Source organism: Lepisosteus platostomus, chromosome 9 (genome assembly GCF_059453375.1).
Source record: "Lepisosteus platostomus isolate fLepPlt1 chromosome 9, fLepPlt1.hap1, whole genome shotgun sequence".
NCBI lineage: Eukaryota > Metazoa > Chordata > Actinopteri > Semionotiformes > Lepisosteidae > Lepisosteus > Lepisosteus platostomus.
This window is the reverse complement of record NC_142619.1, coordinates 3,360,706-3,387,500: the sequence shown is the minus strand read 5'-3', so window position 1 is coordinate 3,387,500 and position 26,795 is coordinate 3,360,706. Positions and strand designations below refer to the sequence as shown.

General features: G+C 52.6%; 2 protein-coding genes and 1 long non-coding RNA gene across 3 annotated transcripts in view; 2 read left to right on the top strand and 1 right to left on the bottom strand.

The window, feature by feature from the left end:
• Positions 1-861, top strand: part of LOC148654411 (uncharacterized) — a 2,106-nt gene extending 1,245 nt beyond the window's left edge. Inside the window, exon 2 of the mRNA XM_088646542.1 lies at positions 98-861. Within this exon, the coding sequence (XP_088502668.1) occupies positions 98-861 (764 nt within the window). The remainder of the gene's footprint in view (positions 1-97) is intronic.
• The window catches only part of LOC148654406 (uncharacterized), a 127,180-nt gene that overhangs the window by 43,142 nt on the left and 57,243 nt on the right, over positions 1-26,795 (top strand). The gene's annotated exons all lie outside the window — the stretch shown is intronic.
• The window catches only part of slc13a4 (solute carrier family 13 member 4), a 42,541-nt gene that overhangs the window by 12,626 nt on the left and 3,120 nt on the right, over positions 1-26,795 (bottom strand). The window contains exons 2-10 of the mRNA XM_088646476.1: positions 17,805-17,933; positions 14,173-14,309; positions 12,633-12,814; positions 11,545-11,599; positions 9,084-9,117; positions 7,664-7,738; positions 6,606-6,790; positions 3,960-4,079; positions 3,262-3,363 (exon numbers count right to left, since the gene is read on the bottom strand). Coding sequence (XP_088502602.1) covers positions 3,262-3,363; positions 3,960-4,079; positions 6,606-6,790; positions 7,664-7,738; positions 9,084-9,117; positions 11,545-11,599; positions 12,633-12,814; positions 14,173-14,309; positions 17,805-17,933 — 1,019 coding nt within the window. The remainder of the gene's footprint in view (positions 1-3,261; positions 3,364-3,959; positions 4,080-6,605; positions 6,791-7,663; positions 7,739-9,083; positions 9,118-11,544; positions 11,600-12,632; positions 12,815-14,172; positions 14,310-17,804; positions 17,934-26,795) is intronic.

Here is a 26,795-nt window from a genome sequence, read left to right as displayed (position 1 = left end):
CCCTCCAACCCCTGACTGGCTAAACTGTTAAGAAAATGGCCAGATGAATTTTCCATTTTTCCATTCCATTTCTGTTTGTTTCCTCCCCCCGCGACAGGCGCCCTCCCGCCCGCCCGAGCTGGGGAGAGAGCCGCGCTCCTGGTGCGCGTCTCCAGTGCGGAGCCGCGGCCCCTGACGGGGGACCAGCTGAGGTCCCTGGCTCTCAGCCTGCCGGCGCTCCACCGGGGCCTGACCGCCGGGGCCGCCCCCCGCCGCGCCCCGCTGCTGCATGCTGGGACGCTCCGCCTCCGCCCGCTGCCCCTGCCCGGCCGCCGGCCCCCGGGGGCCTCCGAGGGGGCCCCGGTCCCGGGGGTGAGCGGGGAGGGGGGGGCCCGGTTTCCCGGGAGGTGGAGGCGGCTCCCGCTGTCCTTCGGCCCCTCCCACCCCGTGCGGTTCTCCCTGAGCGCGCCAGGCATGGCCGGATACGAGGGGGCGCCTGGGCAGGGAGCCCCCCGCGAGGGGGAGGAGCAGGAGGAGGGGGAAGACCCCCATCCCTCCCTGGGGGGCATCCTGGATGAAGAGTGGGTGTCGGTGCAGTACGGAGGCCGGGAGTTTCTGCGCGTCTTCTCCCCTGTGGGCTACGCGGAGGAGGAAGAGGAGGAGGAGGAGGAGGTGCTGGGAAGGTGGGCCGTCAGCGACTACACCGCCTACGGCCAGCTGGCCTTCTCCCTGATAGCCGACTTCCTCCGGACTCCGCCCCGGGGGGGCGCCAGCGCCGAGAACCGGCCCCCCGCTCCGGGGAGCAGAGCGGAGAGGAAGAGGAAGGCCGGCGGGGACGGGCAGGCGGAGGCGTCCCGGGTCACGCAGCACATGTGGCTGTGAAGGGGGGGTACTGTCTGGGACAGGCCTCCACCCCCCCGATTCATCCAGATCCCTCCCGATCCCGGACCTACAGCCCTCCACCCCCCGATTCAGCCAGATCCCTCCCGATCCCAGACCTACAGCCCTCCGCCCCCCGATTCATCCAGATCCCTCCCGATCCCAGACCTACAGCCCTCCACCCCCCGATTCATCCAGATCCATCCCGATCCCGGACCTACAGCCCTCCACCCCCCGATTCATCCAGATCCCTCCCGATCCCGGACCTACAGCCCTCCGCCCCGATCCCGGACCTCTTTCATGATCCCGGACTAACTGTGTTCTAATCGTGATCCTGGACTCATAGTGCTTTAATCCCAATCCCCGACTGACAGACCACCATCCAAAGACTAACAGCTCAGATTTACTGCCCTCCATCCTGATGCCAAACTAACAGCCATCTATCCCAATCCCGGATTTACAGCCCTCCATCCTGATCCCAGACTCACAGCATTCTATCCAGATCCCAGATTTACAGTCCTCCCTGCCGATCCCGAATTGACAGCACTCTATTCCAATCCCGGATTTACAGTCTTCCATCCAGATCTTGGACCTACAGCCCTGCATCCCGATCCCCGACTCACAGTGCTCTGTCCCGAGTGACGTCTGCTGCACTGGACTGCTCTCAAATCACCTGGGACCAGTTTTCCAAAACTGCATTACCACAACATGTGCTTTTTGTGTTATAATAAAACATATTTCTGCATTATCACAGAGCTGGTTTAATCCCATTTGCTTAAAAATGGCAGATGATTCTACGTTGTACGACAGGAAAGCACCACTTTCATTCCTGGTGCTGTTGTTTGCCACTGCGTTTGCAGACCGCTGCTGCATACTGTGTGTATAAAGGAGAAGGAGTCGAGATTATAGTGGCCATTCTGTCCTGAAACCTATATTCCCAGGCCAGAGGCACCAGGCGACAGCAGGACAGCTCTGTCTGGCTTTACAAGATACTTGTTCAGGAACGAGTGTCTTGCTTCTGAGATATTATGGACCACAGTCTGGGGAGCTCGTGCAGATAAACTCTTCTTGCACATTGCAGATTTCAGTCTTTTCTTTGACCTTTGACCCCGCCCTTTCAGTTTTTTATTTGCATGATCACAGAGTGATAACCCGTATGGTGTCAGGTGACATTGGTACTGTAGGAGAGGCCATATCTGGATGAGATGTTAAACCCTAGTCATGACTGTATGGAGTCATTAAGATCCCATGAAACAGCTCCTAAAATTCTACCCTGACCCAGAATGACTGCACCCGCCTTCTAGTAGTCCTGACCCACCTGACAGGACCCAACTTCTCGTAATCCTCACCCACCTGACCAGACCTGGTTTCTCTTAATCCTGACCCACTTGACCAGGCTGAGGTTCTCGTAATCCTGACCCACCTGACTGGACCCAGCTTCTCATAATCCTGACCCACCTGACTGGGCCGAGCTACTCGTAATCCTGACCCACCTGACCGGACCCAGCTTCTCATACTCCTGACCCACCTGACCGGGCCGAGCTACTCGTAATCCTGACCCACCTGACCGGACCCAGTTTCTCATACTCCTGACCCACCTGACCGGGCCGATCTTCTCGTAATCCTGACCCACCTGACCGTATCCAGCTTCTCATACTCCTGACCCACCTGACCGGGCTGAGCTTCTCGTAATCCTGACCCACCTGACCGGACCCAGTTTCTCATACTCCTGACCCACCTGACCGGGCTGAGCTACTCGTAATCCTGACCCACCTGACCGGACCCAGTTTCTCATACTCCTGACCCACCTGACCGGGCCGAGCTACTTGTAATCCTGACCCACCTGACCGTATCCAGCTTCTCATCCTCCTGACCCACCTGACCGGGCCGATCTTCTCGTAATCCTGACCCACCTGACCGTATCCAGCTTCTCATACTCCTGACCCACCTGACCAGGCTGAGCTTCTGGTAATCCTGACCCACCTGACCGGACCCAGTTTCTCATACTCCTGACCCACCTGACCGGGCCGAGCTTCTCGTAATCCTGACCCACCTGACCGGACCCAGTTTCTCATACTCCTGACCCACCTGACCGGGCCGAGCTACTTGTAATCCTGACCCACCTGACCGGACCCAGTTTCTCATACTCCTGACCCACCTGACCGGGCCGATCTTCTCGTAATCCCGACCCACCTGACCGTATCCAGCTTCTCATACTCCTGACCCACCTGACCAGGCTGAGCTTCTGGTAATCCTGACCCACCTGACCGGACCCAGTTTCTCATACTCCTGACCCACCTGACCGGGCCGAGCTACTCGTAATCCCGACCCACCTGACCGGACCCAGCTTCTCATACTCCTGACCCACCTGACCGGGCCGAGCTTCTCGTAATCCTGACCCACCTGACCGGGCCGAGCTTCTCGTACTCCTCCTGGATGCGTCTCTCCGACAGCTCCTCCCGGCGGGTCTTGCGCTTCTTGCTGAGGGAGCAGGTCTCTCTGAAGCTGCAGGGCGGGAAGATCGGGGGGGCAGAAATGGGGGGTCACACCGGTGGACGGGAAGGTGAAGGAGGCAACAGACACGCAGGAGAAGAACACACAAGTGGCAGAAAAAAAAGGCTACACAACACCTAGCACAAACCAGAGGAGGCAGCAGGTGTTTGGGGAATTTCCATCTGCATCGCCCGATGAAGATGGAGATAGAAAGTTAACACACCATAACACATCATCATCATCATCATCACCACTTCCTCCGAAGTACCAGAAGTGCCGTGTTTTCTGGACAATTCATTTTGGGAGATGATTTGGGGTCCTGTGACCTATTTTCAGACTGCAGAACCCCATTGCTCCCCGACAATGAAACTCTACACTAACCCAAGGCTGTGGGCTCCTCCTAGCCCGCTTTGCAGACTGCAGACCCCCTCTACACCCCAATAATGAAACAATAATGAGGGTCTGCTGGGCCGTTTCTCAGACTGCCGAGCCCGACTGCACCCCAATAACGAAACTTTCCATCTCCATGCAGCAGTGGGGGTTCTGCTGGGCCGGTTCTCCAACTGCAGAGCCCCACTGGACCCCAGATAAAGAGGTTCTCCACTCACTTGCAGCCCAGGAACAAGCAGTGCAGCCAGAGCCAGGTCAGGAACAGCATCACCAGGGAGATGGGCAGACTGAAGATGAACCAGGTCCCGAAGTTGATCACTTTGGCTTCAGGGTAGCGGCTGGGGGGGAGAGGTGGAACAATCAGGGGGGAGCATGTATCTTATGTATCTTATCAGCAAATAAAAATCAAGTCTACCGTCGTGGATCAATCATGAGCTGAAAAAGACCGTGCAACAATGCAACACTTAGCCAGAAGGGGGAAACAGTAAACCAGCTTTAGTTACTGAATAAAAGTTTTACACTAGCGGCGTTTCGCATTTAGAATGTGGCGGCACTGAGGAGCAGTGGGTGGCGTTGTCTCCTAGCAGCATTGGGACTTGAATTCCCGGGGTGCTGTCTGTGTGGAGTTTGCATGTTCTCCTCAGGTTCTTGTGGGTTTCCTCCTGGTGCTCTGCTTTCCTCCCACAGTCCAGAGACAGGCTGGGAGATTAATTGGCTTCTAGGAAAACTGGCCCTGGTGTGAGTGTGTGTGTGTGTGTCCTGTGATGGACTGGCCCTGGTGTGAGTGTGTGTGTGTGTCCTGTGATGGACTGGCCCTGGAGTGAGTGTGTGTGTCTGTGTGTGTCCTGTGATGGACTGGCCCTGGTGTGAGTGTGTGTCTGTGTGTGTCCTGTGATGTACTGGCCCTGGAGTGAGTGTGTGTGTCTGTGTGTGTCCTGTGATGGACTGGCCCTGGAGTGAGTGTGTGTGTCTGTGTGTGTCCTGTGATGGACTGGCCCTGGAGTGAGTGTGTGTGTGTGTCCTGTGATGGACTGGCCATGGTGTGAGTGTGTGTGTATGTCTCTGTGTGTGTCCTGTGATGTACTGGCCCTGGTGTGAGTGTGTGTGTCTGTGTGTGTCCTGTGATGGACTGGCCCTGGAGTGAGTGTGTGTGTGTCTGTGTGTGTCCTGTGATGGACTGGCCCTGGAGTGAGTGTGTGTGTGTGTGTGTCCTGTGATGGACTGGCCCTGGAGTGAGTGTGTGTGTGTGTGTGTCCTGTGATGGACTGGCCCTGGTGTGAGTGTGTGTGTGTGTGTGTCCTGTGATGGACTGGCCCTGGTGTGAGTGTGTATGTCTCTGTGTGTGTCCTGTGATGGACTGGCCCTGGTGTGAGTGTGTGTCCTGTGATGGACTGGTGTCCTGCCCAGGGTGCACCCTGCCTTGTGCCCATTGCTTGCTGGGATAGACTCCGGCTGCCCTGCAATTCTGTACTGAATAACGCAGCTAGAAAATGGCTGAATAACTGAATGCACCGTAACCCCAAGCTTTGCAAGAGCAGGACGTATTGGATTTCTCTAGGTATCAACACTGACACTCAGCAGATCCAAAGAGCAGGAAATGGCATCTTTCTGAGCTTTAACAACAAGAGCGTGCCTATCAGAAGGGCCTCATGTCAGCTCGCCACATGAGAGAGAAAAACAAAACTCAGCTATTTAAAAACAAGGAGGGCGAACAGAAAATCAATGTCCTGTCTCTGGGGCTTCATTGAGAAAGATCGATTTTGAATTCCCCGAGGGTAAGGCGGTGCAAATCGGGGAGGGCTGTTTAGCTCCTGCGAGCTGCGCTTTTGTCTGGGTAAAAAAAGGGCATCAGATTTGTTCGAAATGGAAGGAAACACTGACCACTCGCAACAGACCTGGCCGCAAACAGATCTTTTTTTTTCTCTGACCAAAGTGCAGCTGAGTAGACTCGGCCGGTATCTCCCCGCAGAGTTTGCAACCTGATAACTACACATTCCCCTGCCCTGGGACCAGGTAATCAAGACCCTTCCACGAAAAAAAGAAATGCTGACTGTTTTTTTTTGTTGGTTATCACTCACTGATAGGACTGTGCACGGAAACGATTGCCAATATTGCTGTGCTCCCGAAAATGAGCTACTGATAATCGTCTGCCCATCCCTTTGATCACCACAAGGCTGTGATCAAAGACGAGAGGGTGTCTCTTAATATACTACTTGGCTGCTGGAAACTGCAGACGCTGAAGATAGCTAACTGGCCTTTTCCCTTGATGAGCTAAATGTGACCCGCTGTCTGATTGACTCTGCAGCAGGTACCAGCAGCCGGGTCCCCCTGCAGCTCCCAGCTGGCAGCCCCCCTACTGGAGCTCAGCAGGTGGGAGCCTGGTCAGTACCTGGAGGGGAGACTCCTGGGAAAGCTGAGGCTGTTGCTGGGAGAGGTGTGAGTGGGGGCCAGCAGGGGGCGCTCACCCTGCGGTCTGTGTGGGTCCTCATGCCCCAGTATAGTGACGGGGACACTAGACTGTAAACAGGCGCCATCCTTTGGATGAGATGTAAAACCGAGGTCCTGACTCTCTGTGGGCATTAAAAACCCCAGGGTGTCTCTCGAGAAGAGTAGGGGTGTTACCCCAGTGTCCTGGCCAAATTTTCCCCTGGACTTTACTCCTCATGGCCTCCTAATAACCCCCCTCTCTGAACTGGCTTCATCCCTCTGCTCTCCTCCCCACTGAGAGCTGGTGTGTGGGAGAGGACTGGAGCATCATCCAGGTGGGGCTGCACACTGGTGGTGGAAGTGGGATTCCCCCTGACCTGGGAAGAGCTCTGAGTGGAGGGTCCAGACAGGTGCTATAGAGGTGTAAGAATGATTACCTGTTGAACTGCTCTGCAAAGATGAGGTTGGTCGAGGTGCCGGTGATGGTGATCAGCCCCCCGATGGTGGCGGCGTAGGTGATGCTCAAGGACAGACACTTGCAGATCATGTGGTCTCTCTTGGTTGGGTACCGAGGTGCTGTCTTCTCCGGAGCTTTCTGGGGCTCGGGTATGAAAATCTCCACCTAAGAGGGACGGCACCGGCGCGTCAATACATCGGCCACGACCCCCGCGGGCTTCAGTCTGCTCCGACATCTCAACAGGAAGTTCAAGGGCTCGGAATCGTATTTCCTCTCCCGCTCTCTGTGCCTCTGCAAACGATCGCTCTTGCCATCTGGGCCTCCGGGGTCTTCCCGAATTCACTCCCAGCTGGCAGCCCCCCCCCCCCACTGGAGTCCAGCAGGTGTGAGCCTGGCCAGTACCTGGAGGGGAGACTCCTGGGAAGGCGGAGGCTGCTGCTGGGAGAGGTGTGAGTGGGGCCAGCAGGGGGCGCTCACCCTGCGGTCTGTGTGGGTCCTCATGCCCCAGTATAGTGACGGGGACACTAGACTGTAAACAGGCGCCGTCCTTCGGATGAGACGTCCTGACTCTCCGTGGTCATTAACAATCCCAGGGTGTCTCTCGACAAGAGTAGGGGTGTTACCCCAGTGTCCTGGCCAAATTTCCCCCCCTGGCCTTTACCCCTCATGGCCTCCTAATAACCCCCCTCTCTGAACTGGCTCCATCCCTCTGCTCTCCTCCCCACTGAGAGCTGGTGTGTGTGAGAGGACTGGAGCATCATCCAGGTGGGGCTGCACACTGGTGGGGATAGTGGGATTCCCCCTGACCTGGGAAGAGCTCGGAGTTGAGGGTCCAGAAAAGCACTAAATAAGTGTAAGCAATTATAATCAATCGCTTACCAAACCCAGGCGGGCTGAAGAAGACTTTCCTGGTGTGTTCACAGTATTTATTTGTCCTACCGTTCAGAAAAAAAGAGCTCTACATGATTTCTCCCCTTTCATGTCAGTCACCAATTCACCGCTGGGTTTCAGGTCGTCTCGTGGGGAGTGAAAGATTACCTGAGGCAGGTAGCCGTTGGTGTCTTTCTGACAGGCCTCGCCGGGGCACTGTTTCAGAGCCAGGCGGTTCAGCTCCTGCACATCGATCACACAGTCAGGGAAGGCGGATTAGCACCTGCAGGCAGTTTGAACAGAACAACCCCAACCCCCACCACCGTCTCAAAAATCCAACCCTTTATCAGGACAAATATCGATCTGTGCTGCTAAACCGGTGCAAGCCGTCAAACAGCAAGAGGTTACATCTACGTGGAAAATAAGAGGAAATTGCACAACACGTTGGGTGAGGAGCCTTGTAGGATGGACAGTCAATCTATTGTGCTTTCTCCTTCTCTGTTTTTTTTCCCCAGAGTGACTGGCACCCCCCCCCCCAGCGCTGGGGGTCCCGGGTTCAATTCCGGACCTGGGGTGCTGTCTGTGTGGAGTCTGCATGTTCTCCCCCTTTTCGTGTGGGTTTCCTCTGGGTGCTCTGGTTTCCTCCCACAGTCCAAAGACATGCTGGGGGTGTGTGTCCTGTGGTGGACTGGTCCTGGTGTGAGTGTGTGTGTGTGTGTGTGTGTGTGTGTGTGTGTGTGTGTGTGTGTGTGTGTGTGTGTGTGTGTGTGTGTGTGTGTCCTGTGTTGGACTGGCCCTGGTGTGAGAGTGTGTGTGTGTCCTGTGATGGACTGGCCCTGGTGTGAGTGTGTGTGTGTTTGTGTGTGTCCTGTGATGGACTGGCCCTGGTGTGAGTGTGTGTGTGTGTCCTGTGTTGGACTGGCCCTGGTGTGAGTGTGTGTGTGTGTCCTGTGTTGGACTGGCCCTGGTGTGAGTGTGTGTGTGTGTCCTGTGTTGGACTGGCCCTGGTGTGAGAGTGTGTGTGTGTCCTGTGATGGACTGGCCCTGGTGTGAATGTATCTGTGTCTGTGTGTGTCCTGTGATGGACTGGCCCTGGTATGATTGTGTGTGTGTGTCCTGTGATGGACTGGTGTCCTGTCCAGGGTGTATCCTGCCTTGTTTCAGTTGCTTGCCAGGGCAGACTCTGGCTCCCTCGATGATGTGGATGAAGTGATCAGACAATGGATGGGTTTTTCAGTGTGGTGTGATTCTTGTTTCTTTCCCCACCGAATACTGCAGTATTGAAAAGTTAACAAAGCTTTGGGCTCTGTGAAACAGGTAAAAGTTCTGTAATATTGAGCTGTGTTATTGTGTAATGCTGGAAGAAGTCTAAAACTTGGGCTCTGTGCCTGGGTTCTGAAATAATGCAAAATTAAAATTAAAATCTTGCAAATATGTCCTTTTGAAAAGACTGCTTGCAAACCACACAGCCAGGTTTCTAAAAAGATCAAAATAATCGTGTGAACTTGATATTTGCAGTGCTGTTTCACACAACTGCTTACTGCATACTGTTCAGTTAAAAATACCAGCTGGAGAACCTCCCTCTTACCTCTGACAACGCGAGGTGTTCCGTCTTAGTACAGCTGCAGAAAAAACATAAATAAAACCCAATGAATAAGAATCTATTAACAAAAAGGTTAGTAAAGGTTTAATGAGAGGAATTATCACTTCATAATAACAATGGCGTGACAGGCTGGAGGAACTGAGTCTCTTCAGTCTGAAGGGAGTGTCCCACACAGACAGGCTGGTGGAACTGAGTCTCTTTAGTCTGAAGGGGGTGTCCCCCACCGACAGGCTGGAGGAACTGAGTCTCTTCAGTCTGAAGGGGGTGTCCCCCACCGACAGGCTGGAGGAACTGAGTCTCTTCAGTCTGAAGGGAGTGTCCCCCACCCACAGGCTGGAGGAACTGAGTCTCTTCAGTCTGAAGGGAGTGTCCCCCACCCACATGCTGGAGGAACTGAGTCTCTTCTGTCTGAAGGGAGTGTCCCCCACCCACAGGCTGGAGGAACTGAGTCTCTTCAGTCTGAAGGGAGTGTCCCCCACCGACAGGGTGGAGGAACTGAGTCTCTTCAGTCTGAAGGGAGTGTCCCACACAGACAGGCTGGAGGAACTGAGTCTCTTCAGTCTGAAGGGAGTGTCCCACACCGACAGGCTGGAGGAACTGAGTCTCTTCAGTCTGAAGGGAGTGTCCCACACCGACAGGCTATAGGAACTGAGTCTCTTCAGTCTGAAGGGAGTGTCCCACACCGACAGGCTGGAGGAACTGAGTCTCTTCAGTCTGAAGGGAGTGTCCCCCACCCACAGGCTGGAGGAACTGAGTCTCTTCAGTCTGAAGGGAGTGTCCCCCACCCACAGGCTGGAGGAACTGAGTCTCTTCAGTCTGAAGGGAGTGTCCCCCACCCACAGGCTGGAGGAACTGAGTCTCTTCAGTCTGAAGGGAGTGTCCCCCACCCACAGGCTGGAGGAACTGAGTCTCTTCAGTCTGAAGGGAGTGTCCCCCACCGACAGGCTGGAGGAACTGAGTCTCTTCAGTCTGAAGGGAGTGTCCCCCACCAACAGGCTGGAGGAACTGAGTCTCTTCAGTCTGAAGGGAGTGTCCCCCACCGACAGGCTGGAGGAACTGAGTCTCTTCAGTCTGAAGGGAGTGTCCCCCACCCACAGGCTGGAGGAACTGAGTCTCTTCAGTCTGAAGGGAGTGTCCCCCACCCACATGCTGGAGGAACTGAGTCTCTTCTGTCTGAAGGGAGTGTCCCCCACCCACAGGCTGGAGGAACTGAGTCTCTTCAGTCTGAAGGGAGTGTCCCCCACCGACAGGGTGGAGGAACTGAGTCTCTTCAGTCTGAAGGGAGTGTCCCACACAGACAGGCTGGAGGAACTGAGTCTCTTCAGTCTGAAGGGAGTGTCCCACACCAACAGGCTATAGGACCTGAGTCTCTTCAGTCTGAAGGGAGTGTCCCACACCGACAGGCTATAGGAACTGAGTCTCTTCAGTCTGAAGGGAGTGTCCCCCACCCACAGGCTGGAGGAACTGAGTCTCTTCAGTCTGAAGGGAGTGTCCCACACCGACAGGCTGGAGGAACTGAGTCTCTTCAGTCTGAAGGGAGTGTCCCCCACCCACAGGCTGGAGGAACTGAGTCTCTTCAGTCTGAAGGGAGTGTCCCACACCGACAGGCTGGTGGAACTGAGTCTCTTTAGTCTGAAGGGAGTGTCCCACACCAACAGGCTATAGGAACTGAGTCTCTTCAGTCTGAAGGGAGTGTCCCACACCGACAGGCTGGAGGAACTGAGACTCTTTAGTCTGAAGGGAGTGTCCCACACCAACAGGCTATAGGAACTGAGTCTCTTCAGTCTGAAGGGAGTGTCCCACACCAACAGGCTGGAGGAACTGAGTCTCTTCAGTCTGAAGGGAGTGTCCCACACAGACAGGCTGGAGGAACTGAGTCTCTTCAGTCTGAAGGGAGTGTCCCACACCGACAGGCTGGAGGAACTGAGTCTCTTTAGTCTGAAGGGAGTGTCCCACACCGACAGGCTATAGGAACTGAGTCTCTTCAGTCTGAAGGGAGTGTCCCACACCAACAGGCTGGAGGAACTGAGTCTCTTCAGTCTGAAGGGAGTGTCCCACACAGACAGGCTGGTGGAACTGAGTCTCTTTAGTCTGAAGGGAGTGTCCCACACCAACAGGCTATAGGAACTGAGTCTCTTCAGTCTGAAGGGAGTGTCCCACACCGACAGGCTGGAGGAACCGAGTCTCTTTAGTCTGATCTAAGTATGCAAAATCCTCAAAGACATTGACCCCAAGTCAACCAGGCGGACTTATTCCCAGACAAATGGAAACTGATGGGAATTAAATTTTGAACTGCAGACATGAAGCACAGACAATATCAAAGATGACACCCCCAGTTTCTTTCAAGGCAAGGCGGGTCTGAACAAAACTTTCCTACTGCCCCTTCAGTGAAGGACCCCAGTGCCCTTCTGCTTATTGTTCACAGTACAGTATGTGTTTTTCTTACCTTTCTCTGAGAAAGAGGAGTTCTGATTGGTTTCTCTCAAGATTGTCTTCCTTGTCTGGAACAAATTCAATACAGAGTTTCAGATTATCTAGTGTACAATAAAACTCAGAACGGATCTACGCCCACATGTTCATCAAATCCACATACAGCTTCAAATTTGTCTCTATATAATACATCCTAAACAACATAGCACCAATTCCCTTTTTAAAGGATATTAGCCACATTTTGGGGAATCATATTTCATATTTTCCTAAATATTTTCAGTATGCTGTTCCATACAGACCAGACAGTGGGAGCTGCAATGATCACATTATAGTGTGTGAACTACAGTTTACAGCAGGGGGTTCCCAGTGCTGGTGCTGGTGACCCACACACACACACACCTGCTGGTTTCTGGTCCAGTCCAGCCCTCAGCTACACCATCAAACCCTTTCGCTGACTTAACCAGCGTCCGATTCATTTGACCCGTCGGTTCTCAGCCCTTAAACATGTTGGAGCTTAAACCAATACATCCTGTAAGCGAGATAAAATCCCTAACGTGTGACTAGAAGCAAAATACCAATATTCAATCGAAACAAATTCTTAGCTCAATTAAGGCTTTGATTATCTAACGAAGGTGAGAGGGGGTGAGAACCAGTAGGTGTGTGGGGGGTTTCACCAGGACCAGTACTGGGAACCACTGATTTAAACCAATATAGCTCCCTGCACGAATCACGCCTCGTCTCCTTGAATCTGGTTCAACCCCGCTACTTAACTCACGAGGAGAGGTGGAGGAGGGGGTAGGATTACCATGCACCCTGGATTTTGCGGCACACGTCCTCCTGTCTGCTCCTTAAATCTCCGTTTGGGAGGAACGCTCGGATATTTTTTAAAACGTACGGGATTTTCCCCCCCTAATCCCCGCCCCTCCCCAAAAAAGAAAGTTTTCCGCATTCCGCAGCGTCCATCCGCCACATTGGTGGCGGCGGTGGGATTCCTCCTGCCCTCCCCGAGTGGAGGGTGGGAGCATCCAGGAAAGCACGACACGAGCGCGAGAGTCAGGAGCCCGCTTCCCGCCGGGAGACCTGCGGGCCCGAATGTCTACCTACCGCCGCCGCCGTCGTCGTCTTGGGTGTCGACGGTCTCGGACTCCTCGTCCGCGTCGGCCACGCCCGTGCTGATGAGCTGCTGCAGGACAGCCTCCGCGATGGGCATCACCATGGCTGTGGTGGAGGTGTTGCTGAGCCACATGGAGAGGAAGACCGTGCAGCACATGAAACCCAGCACCAGCCTGCGGGCAGGGAGGCAGACACTCGGCAATGAGGGAGGAAGAGGAGGAGGAGGAGGAGGAGGCGCCACTGAGTGGGATCAACCGTGGGACGCAGCCAGCTGGGCTGTTCATGTGGTTGTATTCCTTGACTTCAATGACGTAAGCGCTGGGGCCCTGGGTTGAGTTCCGGACCTGGGGCGCTCCGGTTTTCTTCCCACAGTCCGGAGACATGCTGGTGGGTAAACTGATTTCTGGGAAGACTGGCCCTGGTGTGAGTGTGTGTTTGTGTGTCCTGCGATGGACTGGCCCTGGTGTGAGTGTTTGAGTGTGTGTGTGTGTCCTGCGATGGACTGGCCCTGGTGTGAGTGTGTGTGTGTGTCCTGCGATGGACTGGCCCTGGTGTGTGTGTGTTTGTGTGTGTGTGTGTGTGTGTGTGTGTGTGTGTGTGTGTGTGTGTGTGTGTGTGTGTGTCCTGCGATGGACTGGCCCTGGTGTGTGTGTGTGTGTGTGTGTGTGTGTGTGTGTGTGTGTGTGTGTGTCCTGCGATGGACTGGCCCTGGTGTGTGTGTGTGTGTGTGTGTGTGTGTGTGTGTGTGTGTGTGTGTGTGTGTGTGTGTCCTGCGATGGACTGGCCCTGGTGTGAGTGTGTGTGTGTGGGTCCTGTGATGGACTGGCCCTGGTGTGAGTGTGTGTGTGTGGGTCCTGTGATGGACTGGCCCTGGTGTGAGTGTGTGTCTGTGTGTGTGTGTGTCCTGTGATGGACTGGCCCTGGTGTGAGTGTGTGTCTGTGTGTCCTGTGATGGACTGGTGTCCCACCCAAGGTGTACGCTGCCTTGTGCCCATTGCTGGGATAGGCCCTGGCTCTCCCGTGACCCTGAACTGGATGAAGGTGTCAGAAAATGGATAGACTGCTGGATAACGAATGTGACACCTGGGTCTGTTTCACTTCTATAGAGTGGCCTTTCTGAGGCGTCCGCGAGTCTTGGAGCAGTTTGTCAGTGTCTCCAGGCTTTGATTTCTCTGAGACAAACGGTGTGTATTTCCCCTAGCGGACGAGACCACCCCCCCCACACCCAAACACCCACACCCACACCCACACACCCACACCCAAACACACCCGCACACACCCACACAGAAACCCACACTACCACACCCACCCATCCACCCCCACCCACACACCCCCACACACAATCCCACACAATCACCCCCACCCATCACACCCACACACACCCAAACACACACACACCCGCACCCCCACACACAAACCCACACACAATCCCACACAACCACACCCACCCATCCACCCCCACCCCCCCACACACAAACCCACACCCACCCCCACCCCCACCCCCCGACAGGCGAGGCGCTGGGTTACCCACATGCCCGGCTTGGCCCCTGCGATCATGACCATCCGCAGGGCGATGCGCTTGTGCAGGTTCCACTTCTCGATGGAGGCCGCCAGGCAGATGACCCCGATGAGCAGCAGGGTGGTGTCCTTGCAGTACTCCGCCGCCACCTGGGGGGGGCCGGAGAGAGGGAGAAGAAAGCCGTCAGCGCGGGACGGGAGCCCCGCACAGCTCCCTTTCACTGGCGGGGCGCGCCGGTATGTCACACGTCTGCTCCTTCGCCTGGCAAGGTCGCTGTGATCGGCCCACCTCTGAGGCAGGCGTTGACCCACCCCAACAAGCCGGGTCCCCCCCCCCCCACTGGAGCCCAGCAGGTGGGAGCCTGGCCAGTACCTGGAGGGGAGACTCCTGGGAAAGCTGAGGCTGCTGCTGGGAGAGGTGTGAGTGGGGCCAGCAGGGGGCGCTCACCCTGCGGCTCATGTGGGTCCTCATGCCCCAGTGTAGTGACGGGGACACTAGACTGTAAACAGGCGCCGTCCTTCGGATGAGACGTCAAACCGAGGTCCTGACTCTCTGTGGTCATTAAAAACCCCGGGGTGTCTCTCGACAAGAGTAGGGGTGTTACCCCAGTGTCCTGGCCAAATTTCCCCCCTGGCCTTTACCCATCAGGGCCTCCTAATAACCCCCCTCTCTGAACTGGCTCCATCCCTCTGCTCTCCTCCCCACTGAGAGCTGGTGTGTGTGAGAGGACTGGAGCATCATCCAGGTGGGGCTGCACACTGGTGGCGGTAGTGGGATTCCCCCTGACCTGGGAAGAGCTCTGAGTGGAGGGGCCGGAGAAGAGCTGTATGAGGTATGACGATATTCTTAATTATTATTGTCATGTCTCGGTTGTCATTACTAATAAGAGGTCTCTGTCATAAACTGGGCTGAAAAAGTTCAGTTATTTTAACTGCCAAAGGGGACCACTTAAGGCTTTGTCCATATTAACACACACATCTGTTTGGAGACTTTTATTTCTGGAGGAGTTCGAAAAAACAAACTTCTCCCTCATATTCCACTTGCTAATATCATCCCGGCTGTGTACTGCAGAGCATTGACATCTTCCCTTCTCTTTGTATTCAGGTAACCCTTTTCCAAACTTAATACCAGTACCAGTAATCTCAACCATCACAATGTCATGATCAGAGTGCCAAAAGGGAGATGTTAACACACTCCCTATCCCCAAGTCTCTGGATGCAAAGATATAGTCTAACCTCTTAGCTAAACCCATTGCATTCCTCCACGTGGGGGCAGGTTTCCCCTTAGGATCTCTTACCTATTCAGGTAACCCAGACTCTCGCTGGAGTCCCGGAGCTGATCTGGAACCGAGGTTCGCACTCACTGAAGAGTGACGTCACCCTGATCACTCTTGCACCGGGACCCCGGACTGCGAGATCGGGAACTCCCAGCCCTGGTCCCGGAGGAAGACTGTCTCTGCCGATTGTGGTTCCAGCTGAGCTCTAAAGCTCCAGTGTGCTGAAGCTGATCGATGTCTTAATTGATCCGCTGGCTTGTTCAGAGTTTTAACAGCACCCGTTGCTTAAAGATGGTGAATGAAGGAGGAATGTTTGTGAAAAGGTGGAGAAGAATCATGGTTTCCTCCTGCTTACTGAGCTCTCGTCACTATCTGACCCGAGATTACATCGTCTCCCTTGATACTCCCCCAGGATATCCTTTATCTGGTCCTGGGCTGCGAGCAGGATGCAACCGAAATCAATCCGTGCCAATCAGGTTTCAACCTGATCGGCTGCCGTTGTCCCAGAAGAGGCTGGCCAGTGCAATGTCTGGCTGTTTTTGTTTTTTTTCCTGAATGGAAGAGCCGCAGGAAGAGCTAATCTGTGTGCGATAGCAGCTGTTTTGAAGACTCGGCGATCCGAGCACGCGAACTGGCTGGACTCGCTGACTCGTGCTGCTGTAGAGATTCCGCTGAATTGACAGAAACGGATATCCCGTTGGGCGGCAGAGTGTCTCAGGGGTCAGCGTTTGCTGCCTTGCAGCGCTGAGGCCCCGGGTTCAATTCCGGACCTGGGGCGCTGTCCGTGGGGAGTTTGCATGTTTTCCCGCGTTTGCGTGGGTTTCATCCCACAGGCCCGAGACATGCAGGTGGGTTAGTTAGCTTCTGGGGAAATTGCCCCTGGTGCGATTGCGATTGCGATTTTGTGTGTGTGTGTGTGTGTGTGTGTGTGTGTGTGTGTGTGTGTGTGTGTGTGTGTGTGTGTGTGTGTGTGTGTGTGTGTCCGTGTGTCCGTGTGTCCGTGTGTCCGTGTGTCCGTGTGTCCGTGTGTCCGTGTGTCCGTGTGTCCGTGTGTCCGTGTGTCCTGCGAAGGACTGGTTCTTCAGTACCACGGTCTCTCCACGGGGGCGAGAGGGGGAGTTAGTGAGAACTGCGAGGTGAGGCGGCCCTTCCTGCTCACTAGTCCCTCTACTGACTGAGGGACTGTGATTGACGAGTGGATAAGTACAGGTTGTGCAGCAGACGTTTCACCACAGAGTGTTCCAACCTGATCTGTGTGCAGAATTAACAAGTGAGTAGTATTTGTGGCCCAAACTGTCTGGCAGTGGAGAGCGATATTTCTATTGGATTAGAAGAGCTGGATTCACAAGCCTGCTTGTCTACAGAGCCACAGGGCCGCTTCACCTCACCAGAGGTCTCCTTGCCTCGTTCTGAATCACAGAACATGGTGCTGTGCAGACCTGGAAATCTCCTCTATTCTGTGATGGAAGTGGGAGGTTTTACATGTTACTGTGTTGCATTTGACTTTCATTGCGGTTTAGGATGCGCTCATACTCATACTCTGCCTGGAGAGCACCTTGAACCTGATCTGTCTTCCTGTCCGGCAGCAGAGCATTTGCTCTCCCCATCAAGGCCAAACGATATAAATGCGGCTTTGCCACTGGTTCAGCGCTCTGTCATTGAGCTTCTTACTGACCACAGAAGTACATAGACATACACACTGGACCAGTGCTCCATCATTGAGCTTCTTCCTGACTGCAGAAGTACATAGACATGCACACTGGACCAGTGCTCTGTCATTGAGCTTCTCCCTGACCGCAGAAGTACATAGACATACACACTGGACCAGTGCTCTGTCATTGAGCTTCTTACCGACCACAGAAGTACATAGACATACACACTGGACCAGTGCTCTGTCATTGAGCTTCTTCCTGACTGCAGAAGTACATAGACATACACACTGGACCAGTGCTCTGTCATTGAGCTTCTTACTGACCACAGAAGTACATAGACATACATACTGGACCAGTGCTCTGTCATTGAGTTTCTTACTGACCACAGAAGTACATAGACATACACACTGGACCAGTGCTCTGTCATTGAGCTTCTTCCTGACTGCAGAAGTACATAGACATACGCACTGGACCAGTGCTCTGTCATTGAGCTTCTTACTGACCACAGAAGTACATAGACATACGCACTGGACCAGTGCTCTGTCATTGAGCTTCTTCCTGACTGCAGAAGTACATAGACATACACACTGGACCAGTGCTCTGTCATTGAGCAGAAGTACATAGATGTAGATCAGTGTAGATGGTGTTGTGCCTGGCTGACCTCTGCTGACCCGCGGCCCTGGGGTCTCAGTCACACAGAAAGGAGGGAGGTTTACCTCGCTGGACTTCAGGACCCCAAACAGTGGGTAGAGGAAGGCTGGCACGAGTGCAGCAGCACCCAGAGGGACGGCTTCCGACACCCAGTAGACCGCCGTCACAATCAGCACGTAGGCACAGGAGGCCTCCTGTCAGAGAGAGAGCAGGGTCCCAGTTAAAAACACTCGACGTTACAAGGTACAGAGGAAGCAGCACACGGATGTGATCACCCCTGAGTTCAGTGAATATTCACTTGTTGAATATTCCTCCCAAAAAGTCAGATTTCCTCAGCCGAGAACTTGACAGGGACCAAACCAACTATTCGCACCGCCTGCTGTTGAGCAAGAGAGACAGTGGACGGCCAGCTGGAACCTTCAGCTTCCTGGTTTTTCAACCATCACCCAGCCAATTGTCTTCCGCCATTTTGTCAGGTGACCAGAAACGGCAGGTCATTCCCCGTTGCATTCTGGGGGATGCAGTTCCAAGAAGACCCTGCATCTTGTCTCCACGTACAACGGAGATCTCTCTAACCTCTCAGAATGTGTTCAAAGTGTTCGGCACATCTAATAAAATATATTGGTGCCGATATTTATGTATGGAATCTTTGGTTTTCAGTTTTAAAGAACATTTTGTTGCGACCGGTGAATCTTTGTACCTTTGATCTACAAGCTTCCAAACATGAGCTATTTTCTTATCTCATTAGTGCTGATTTCTCTGTTCACAAACACTCATTGCATGCTTGTGGCAGTTTTACTTTATCACCTAGCTTTGAAGACAGCACCCTACAGACCCAGCCCTCCTGTGAGGGTCTGTGCTCTGATTAACCACATTCACTGAGTTTTCTGAAAATCTGTGATTGCTTGATTTAATTTCCTTCTCCTCCGGCGTACTTCGGTTAGCACCATAAATAAACAGCACAGGAGTGCTGGAACTTGACCAATTAAGTGCTATGTGACCGCGCTCCAGGAGAACAGGACTTTGGCGCTGTACAAATTCAGAACACTGCGACATGCACGTCGAGGACTGAACCAGCTTTTAATCCAAAGTGATTGTTCTGACAAAGAAAACTCAGGAGATCAAAGAGCGAGGACACATGAAGGCTTAATAACTTTGACCGACCGCTTAATAAAATCCTGTCACAGAATCAGATCCTACCCGTAATAAAAGGCCAGAGCCTAAGATTTTAGCAATTAGTCAAATTGGATTTTTTCCATGTTTATTTTAAAGAACTTCTGGTGCGGGTATAAGCTTATTCCACAACCAACAAAAGTTCTGGAACCGATCTACAGATCCTAAGCCTACTATGATGTTAACAGTACAGCTTTCCTCTGTTCCTATTGTAGACTATCTGACTGCAAAGATAAGATTCATCTGGCTTCCCGGGCAAGTCAGTCTGTCCCTTATCTTCGTTCATTAGTTATCTACTAGTTCGGGTTTACCTGTGCATTTCTAGAAACGGAATTCAGACGTAAACACTGTAGTTTCCTCAAAGACAGAGCATCAGCACTTTGTCTCCCCCCTGTATCAGATTTAAATAGGTATTCATGTTTTTGCATTTTAATCTGACTAGAAAAATCTTCGTTCTACACCCCTAGATCATTTCAAGCTTCCATTTGGGGACTGAAATAAGCCTTCCATAACAGAGCCTGAGAAATGTTCAAACGCACCAGGCTAAACCATAACACCAGGGCCGGATTTCCCATGAGGCACCACAGGCACAGTGTCTAGGGCCCACGAAATTATTAAGGGCCCACGAAGGAGGGGAACACGAGCGACTGACGAGAAACGAGCTGGGACAACAGGCCTGCGATGGACTCCAGGTGCTCCAGATCAACGATCAGACGCTGTCCAGCGGCTCTTCTAGAGACTAGGAGTGTTGAAGTGACAGTTGCTCGACTCGATCCATCAATCACGCGGTTTAGCATGAGAACAGTTCGGAGTGTGTCTGGTGTGTCCCCCTCTTTCTGCACATTTGGGAGTGCAAGTGCCCGGGGGCCTACGAACAACCACAATCCGACCCCGCATGACAGTGGAGCTCCGTGCTGTAAAGAGCAGAGCCAGTTCTATAAAAAAAAAGACGCTATAGAACAGCCTCACACACTCAACACCAGAGCCAGTCTTCTCAGAAGCCAATACACCCACCAGCACGTCTTTGGACCGAGGGAGGAAACCGGAACACTTGGGGGAAACCCACGTGAACACGAGAAGAACACGCAGACTCCACCCAGACAGCACCCCGGGTCAGGATTTGAACCCAGGGCCCCAGCAAAGCGAAACACTGTGCCACCTGTCGTGAAATCAGGATTTACTCATTCAGAAGTAGTCAAACGTGCATCTGTAAGACTGACTTAACTGTTTGAATGTTCCTCGGGTATGACATGACACATACTGCGGTTTCTAATTGGGAATTTTTACAGAGCTTAGAAAACGCACCTCAACCCCAGTCTCCGAACTCTTGGCATTCAAAGCGCTACCCCTGTTGTGAGAGAAGGCAAGCTATTCCGAACTTCATTAAGCAGGCTTTGGGAGTTATGCAACATGGCTAAATTTAACCTCTCCCCTCATTTAAAAAAAAAACAACCAAAAGAAACAAATGACATTGTTTGGGGAATTTAACAAAAGAGAACTCTTGGCCACCTGACGTGTGCGCTTGATTGGTAGTGACATTTTCAAACTGATTAAAGTTCCCCGTCTGCACAATCGGGTCTTTACGGGATTAGGAGCCCACCAGACGGAGTTTCTGGAGAAGCACTGGGACGCTGGAATGCACGCACCGGACAAAAGTACCTGCTGTGGACAGTATATGCCTTTATATACCTGCTGGACTGTATATGCCTGTTGAAATTCTTGATGACTACAAGTACTTAGGACTGATCATTGACAAAAACTTCAAATGGGACAAATGCTGTGACACGATCTATAAAAAAAGGCCGACAGAGACTCTTCTTTTTTAGAAAACTCCGCTACTTTAAGGTCGATAAAACTTGCTGTGCACAGTATATGCCTTTATATACCTGCGGTATATATACCTCTATATAACTACTGTACACAGTATTTACCTGCTGTATATATACGCCTATATTAACTGGTGTATACAGTATATACCTTTTTTATACCTGCTGTATACAGTATATACAGTGTATACCTCTATTAACTGCTGTACACAGTATATACCTCTATATACCTGCTGTATATATACTCCTATATTAACTGGTGTATACAGTATATACCTTTTTTATACCTGCTGTATACAGTATATACAGTATATACCTCTATATACCTGCTGTACACAGTACATACCTCTATATACTTGCTGGATATATGCTTTTTATACTTACCCCGTACATAGCTTTATAAAGCTGTGCTAAATGAAATCCACGTGAAAACGTGGCTAACTAACTCATTCATCAATTCACTTGTACGTGCAGTAGGTTCACCAGAATCGATAGGCAAGTGAGCAGCCCACAACTGGCCGCCTCTGGCAGGTCAGCCGAAATGGATATGCTCACTATCGCAGGCCCGCCACAATAAGCTTTAATAATAATAATAATAATAATAATAATAATAATTGCTTACACTTCTATAGTGCCTGTCTGGACCCTCCACTCCGAGCTCTTCCCAGGTCAGGGGGAATCCCACTACCCCCCACCAGTGTGCGGCCCCACCTGGATGATGCTCCAGTCCTCTCACACACACCAGCTCTCAGTGGGGAGGAGAGCAGAGGGATGGAGCCAGTTCAGAGAGGGGGGTTATTAGGAGGCCATGAGGGGTAAAGGCCAGGGGGGGAAATTTGGCCAGGACACTGGGGTAACACCCCTACTCTTGTCGAGAGACACCCTGGGATTGTTAATGACCACAGAGAGTCAGGACCTCGGTTTTACGTCTCATCCGAAGGACGGCGCCTAGTGTCCCCGTCACTATACTGGGGCATTAGGACCCACACAGACCGCAGGGTGAGAGCGCAGCAGCCTCAGCTTTCCCAGGAGTCAACAGCAAGTTGTAGCAATGTACAGCAATGTAGCTCAGTCGCCCCTCCAGGTACTGGCCAGACTGACACCTACTGAGCTCCAGTGGGGCTGCCAGCTGGGAGCTGCAGGGTGATATGGATCCTGGCATAAATTTCCCTCAGCACCACCACTCAGACGCAGAAAGCAGATTTACACGAGCTTTCGCAAGAGAAACATCTGGAACCACTGCGGTTTCAGACCCGTTTCATGTTGCTTTCGCTCAGCATGGCGTCACTGAAACGGCAGCGTTCCGCCATCAAGACGCACCCCAACGTCGAAAGCAATGGGCGCCGATCATTTCAGACGTTCCTCAGACGTCCGTTTTGGTCGAAGAAGTGTCTATGCGTCAATATTTCCCGCAAGGTTTCTGAAAAACACTGATGCAGCGCAGATTAACGGAGCTCAGACCAGGGTGAGCCAGTGCGGTCGGTGACTGTCCCGTTTAATTACACCTTCTCGTAGGCGTCACGTTTGAAGATTACGCAGGCGCTCCGGCCGCGCCATTAACGTACCAGTAAACAAGGACAGACGATAAAAAATACCCCCTACAGAAGAGTATGAACTTCATAGTGGATAGAGAGCCGAATACTGCTTCTACAAGTGAGATCTCAGGATCTAGAGTCCATCAGAGGTACTTCATCAGGAACCTGCTTCAGCCGGCTGGAGGTTCTGCCATCTTGCAAACACGTTCAGGCCGGGAGCACACCTGACCCACTCCCCAGCCTGATTGCGCGTCACGGAAGCGTGAGGCGAGAAGAGAAGGTATTTATTTCTGGGTGGGATCAGCCGTGTGCGTCGCGGTGCAAGGTCTCCCCAGCTGTGAATTACATCACAGGTGTCCGCTGACTCGTTTTTAATCCCGAGCAGAATTAGCGGGCGCGGAGAATTTCAGCGCCTGTCTTTTCTGGCAGCCCTTAAAACGCCGTCTTTGCTCGAAGTTTTTTTATTATTATTATTTTCCGCTGAATTTCTCCTTCTGTGTTGAGTGAAGGCACGACAGCGGGGGAAAGAAAAAACAAGAACTGCAGAAATGGTCAAAGAGAAGCTGTAGCTCCGCACCCTTCCACAGCCGTGCGTAGTTGAGCTTCCTGAAGTCCCCCCCTGATCTTCAAATACCTTGGAGACCCCGGAGCCGGCCGAGCCCTCGCTGGGGCAGGGGGGACGTGTCGAAACCTGACTGACCGGGACGCCAGGTGACCGGCTCAGGAATTTTCCGAAACCGGCTGCGTCTGTGCTTCGATTAGCTGTAATGACGGATTCCGAGTAAAAACAAACTTGTTTTTCTGGCTGAAATCTTCGGCGCCGCGGAAAGCGAACGAGCGGAGTCACTACCGCACAACGGATGAAATATCGGACGAGAAGTACGACAGCACGTGTTTTGAGTTTGAAGGATAGGAGAGATGCCCCCTTCTGAACTGTTTACACGCGTCATATTTCATGAATTCCGAGCCACCTATCAATTTTTTTTACGGCTTTCTCCACTTCAGGGTCACGGGGGATCCGGAGTCTATCCCAGCAGGGAGTGGGCACAAGGCGGGGTACACCCTGGACAGGACGCCAGTCCATCACAGGACACACACACACAAACCAGGGCCAGTCCATCACAGGACACACACACTCACTCCAGGGGCCCGTTTTTCCCAGAAACCCATTAACCCACCAGCAGCTCTGTGGACCGTAGGGAGAAATCCACACAAACACGGGGAGAACATGCAGACTCCACCCAGACAGCACCCCAGGCCCGGACTTGAACCCAGGGCCCCAGAGCTCACCTCTGCGCTCACGTGCCGCCCTGATAGAGATCCAGTATTTCATGGGATACAGAACAGGAATGCCACATACCCCTAGTCCAAGCTCATTACGTTATTTAAACAATAAATCAATTACAAACAAACAAAAAAAAAGTTTTCTTTGGGGAGGAAACCAGAATATTTTAGGTAGCGTATTTTGCTGGGTTTTTTCAGGGCATTTTTACGATTTGCGTGAACAGTAATCATAATAGCGTCACTCGTGCATCTGCACTAGAGATGAATCGGTGAGCGATAAACAAAGAAACGAGAAAAATACAGGTCAGCGATCAGCAAGGAACACGGGACTTCACTTATCAAATGCTGAAACACCGAGGAACTGCATGACTAGTTTGCCCAACCTCTTATCCAAAGCAGGTCGTGTCCGGATCCATTTATACAGCCGGATGGAGCGATGCAGATGTAGAATCGATGGCAGTATCACACCTGGGCTTTTAACTCACAGCCTCCCCGTTATTAATAATAATAATAATAATAATAATAATTGCTTACACTTACACAGTGCTTTTCTGGACACTCCACTCTGAGCTCTTTCCAGATCAGGGGGAATCCCACTACCACCACCAGTGTGCAGCCCCACCTGGATGATGCTCCAGTCCTCTCACACACACCAGCTCCCAGTGGGGAGGAGAGCAGAGGGATGGAGCCAGTTCAGAGAGGGGGGTTATTAGGAGGCCATGAGGGGGTAAAGGCCAGGGGGGGGAATTTGGCCAGGACACTGGGGTAACACCCCTACTCTTTCTGAGAAACACCCTGGGATTTTTAATGACCACAGAGAGTCAGGACCTCGGTTTTACGTCTCATCTGAAGGACGGCACCTGTTTACAGTCTAGTGTCCCCGTCACTATACTGGGGCATGAGGACCCACACAGACCGCAGGGTGAGCGCCCCCTGCTGGCCCCACTCACACCTCTCCCAGCAGCAGCCTCAGCTTTCCCAGGAGTCTCCCCTCCAGGTACTGGCCAGGCTCACACCTGCTGGGCTCCAGTGGGGGGGGGCTGCCAGCCGGGAGCTGCAGGGGGATACAGCTCCACTCAAAGCGCTTGACAGCCTATGGGGAACCCCACTACCACCACCAGTGTGCAGCCCCCACCTGCTCCACTGCTGCGCCACACCTTTAGGTGCGCACGCACACCTCACCTTGTAGACGTCGCAGACAAAGCAGGGGCCAGTATACAGCAGCATCGGCATTGCAGCCAAACAAGGGGGTCAGACCCCCCAAAAGGGTGAGGCGCCACGATGAATCAGTTCAGATGTGTTTTTAACAAAAACTGAGGTTTTGTAACTGAGTAGCTCAAGTAACTGAGCTAGCCCAGACTATGACGCATGCAGATGGAATAATCTCTCAAGTGTCAGGTTGTGCACCGAGACGTTTAAAAAGAACGCAGGCTCTTGAGCCTGGACAAGAAGCAGACTTTGCAGCGACGCGATTCGGGATTTGAAAGGCGCGGATAAAAGTCAGCCGAAGCGGCGGGTGGGAGGGTATCTCTTTACACCAAGGGTTGTGGGTGTCTGTTGCAGTCTGCCCTCTGTAAGAACCTTTAACAAAGCCACTCGTTCAGGATGATAAACTACCGAATGACCGCCTCCCATCTGTTGCTTCACTGTCTTCCATGCGTTTGTAAAACAATATTTGCGAGGCAGACGGGGGACTTTTTAAAGTGTGAGTTCACCTTTTTTGCCGGGGCCGCGGTAGTTTTCCATAAACCTGGCACAGTTCCCTAGTCTCCTTCCCTCCTCTCACCTCGGCTTCCAGGCATTCGAGCGAGGTCAAGCTGTGAACTGACCGTGTTTGGGAGACATTCCTCTCGGTGTTACATTCGGGGGACCTTTGTCCCCCAAAAAATAAATAAATAAAATAAGGCCGGAAAGGCTTTGTAGGTTTGAGAAGGGAGGGGTTAGTTCGTTCGAAGAAAAGAAGTTCGGCAGGGATCGTCACATGTCGATCTCAAGCAGCTCTTCCGCACCACCACCTTCACGGAGATTAGCTCTACACATCGAGCAAAAACGCCCCATGTCGGTTTCCCTTCTCCTCTCTGTCTCTGTATTGGAGCTGCCCCTGTGTTCCCTCACTCTGAACGGGGTTCGAGATGAACGGGGTTAAAATACTGGGCTTAGCGGAGCATTGTCTGGAATTCCAATTGCAAGTTGCCCGTTTCCCCCTCCCCCCACTAATATTGCTCACGACCTTAAGCGAAACTTGTCGCACGTCTTTGCGACGGGCTCAACTCCGTGCGCAACGTCGGTCCGCGTTTCTGGCTTGTCATGCCGGCGAGGGAGGTTTTTGATCTCCGTCGCTGAGACGAAAGAGAGAGAGAGAGAGTTCCCACACCTGCCAAAACCACAACAGGTCCCAATCCTACTGGGAGAGGGAGGAGGGAACTCAGTTGATCTGGCAGCCCAGTATGTGATCTCCTGTCCCAGCCTGAGGAACAGACAGTGAGCCTGTCTCTCAGTAATAATAATACAGTGTGCGATCTCCTGTCCCAGCCTGAGGAACAGACAGTGAGCCTGTCTCTCAATAATAATAATACAGTGTGTGATCTCCTGTCCCAGCCCGAGGAACAGACAGTGAGCCTGTCTCTCAATAATAATAATACAGTGTGTGACCTCCTGTCCCAGCCTGAGGAACAGACAGTGAGCCTGTCTCTCAGTAATAATAATACAGTGTGTGACCTCCTGTCCCAGCCTGAGGAACAGACAGTGAGCCTGTCTCTCAATAATAATAATAATACAGTGTGCGATCTCCTGTCCCAGCCTGAGGAACAGACAGTGAGCCTGTCTCTCAATAATAATAATAATACAGTGTGTGATCTCCTGTCCCAGCCTGAGGAACAGACAGTGAGCCTGTCTCTCAATAATAATAATACAGTGTGAGATCTCCTGTCCCAGCCTGAGGAACAGTGAGTCCGTCTCCCAATAATGCTCCAGCCGCCTACAGTATATGTCAATATTTTATAATATGTCTTTGTTGTAAATGTCTGTAACATGTCTGTAGATTTTATTTTACTTCTATTTTTTGTCTTGTTCCCTGTTAATTTTATTATTTGTATTTGCTTTGGCAACACTGATTGTACCCAGCGGTCCTGCTCATAAAGCCCCTTGAATTGAATTGAATTGAATTGAGAGAGAGGGGGAGAGAACACGCGTTAATCTCTCCCTCCGTCACCTAAAAACAAGCCCAGGCTGAAACAAT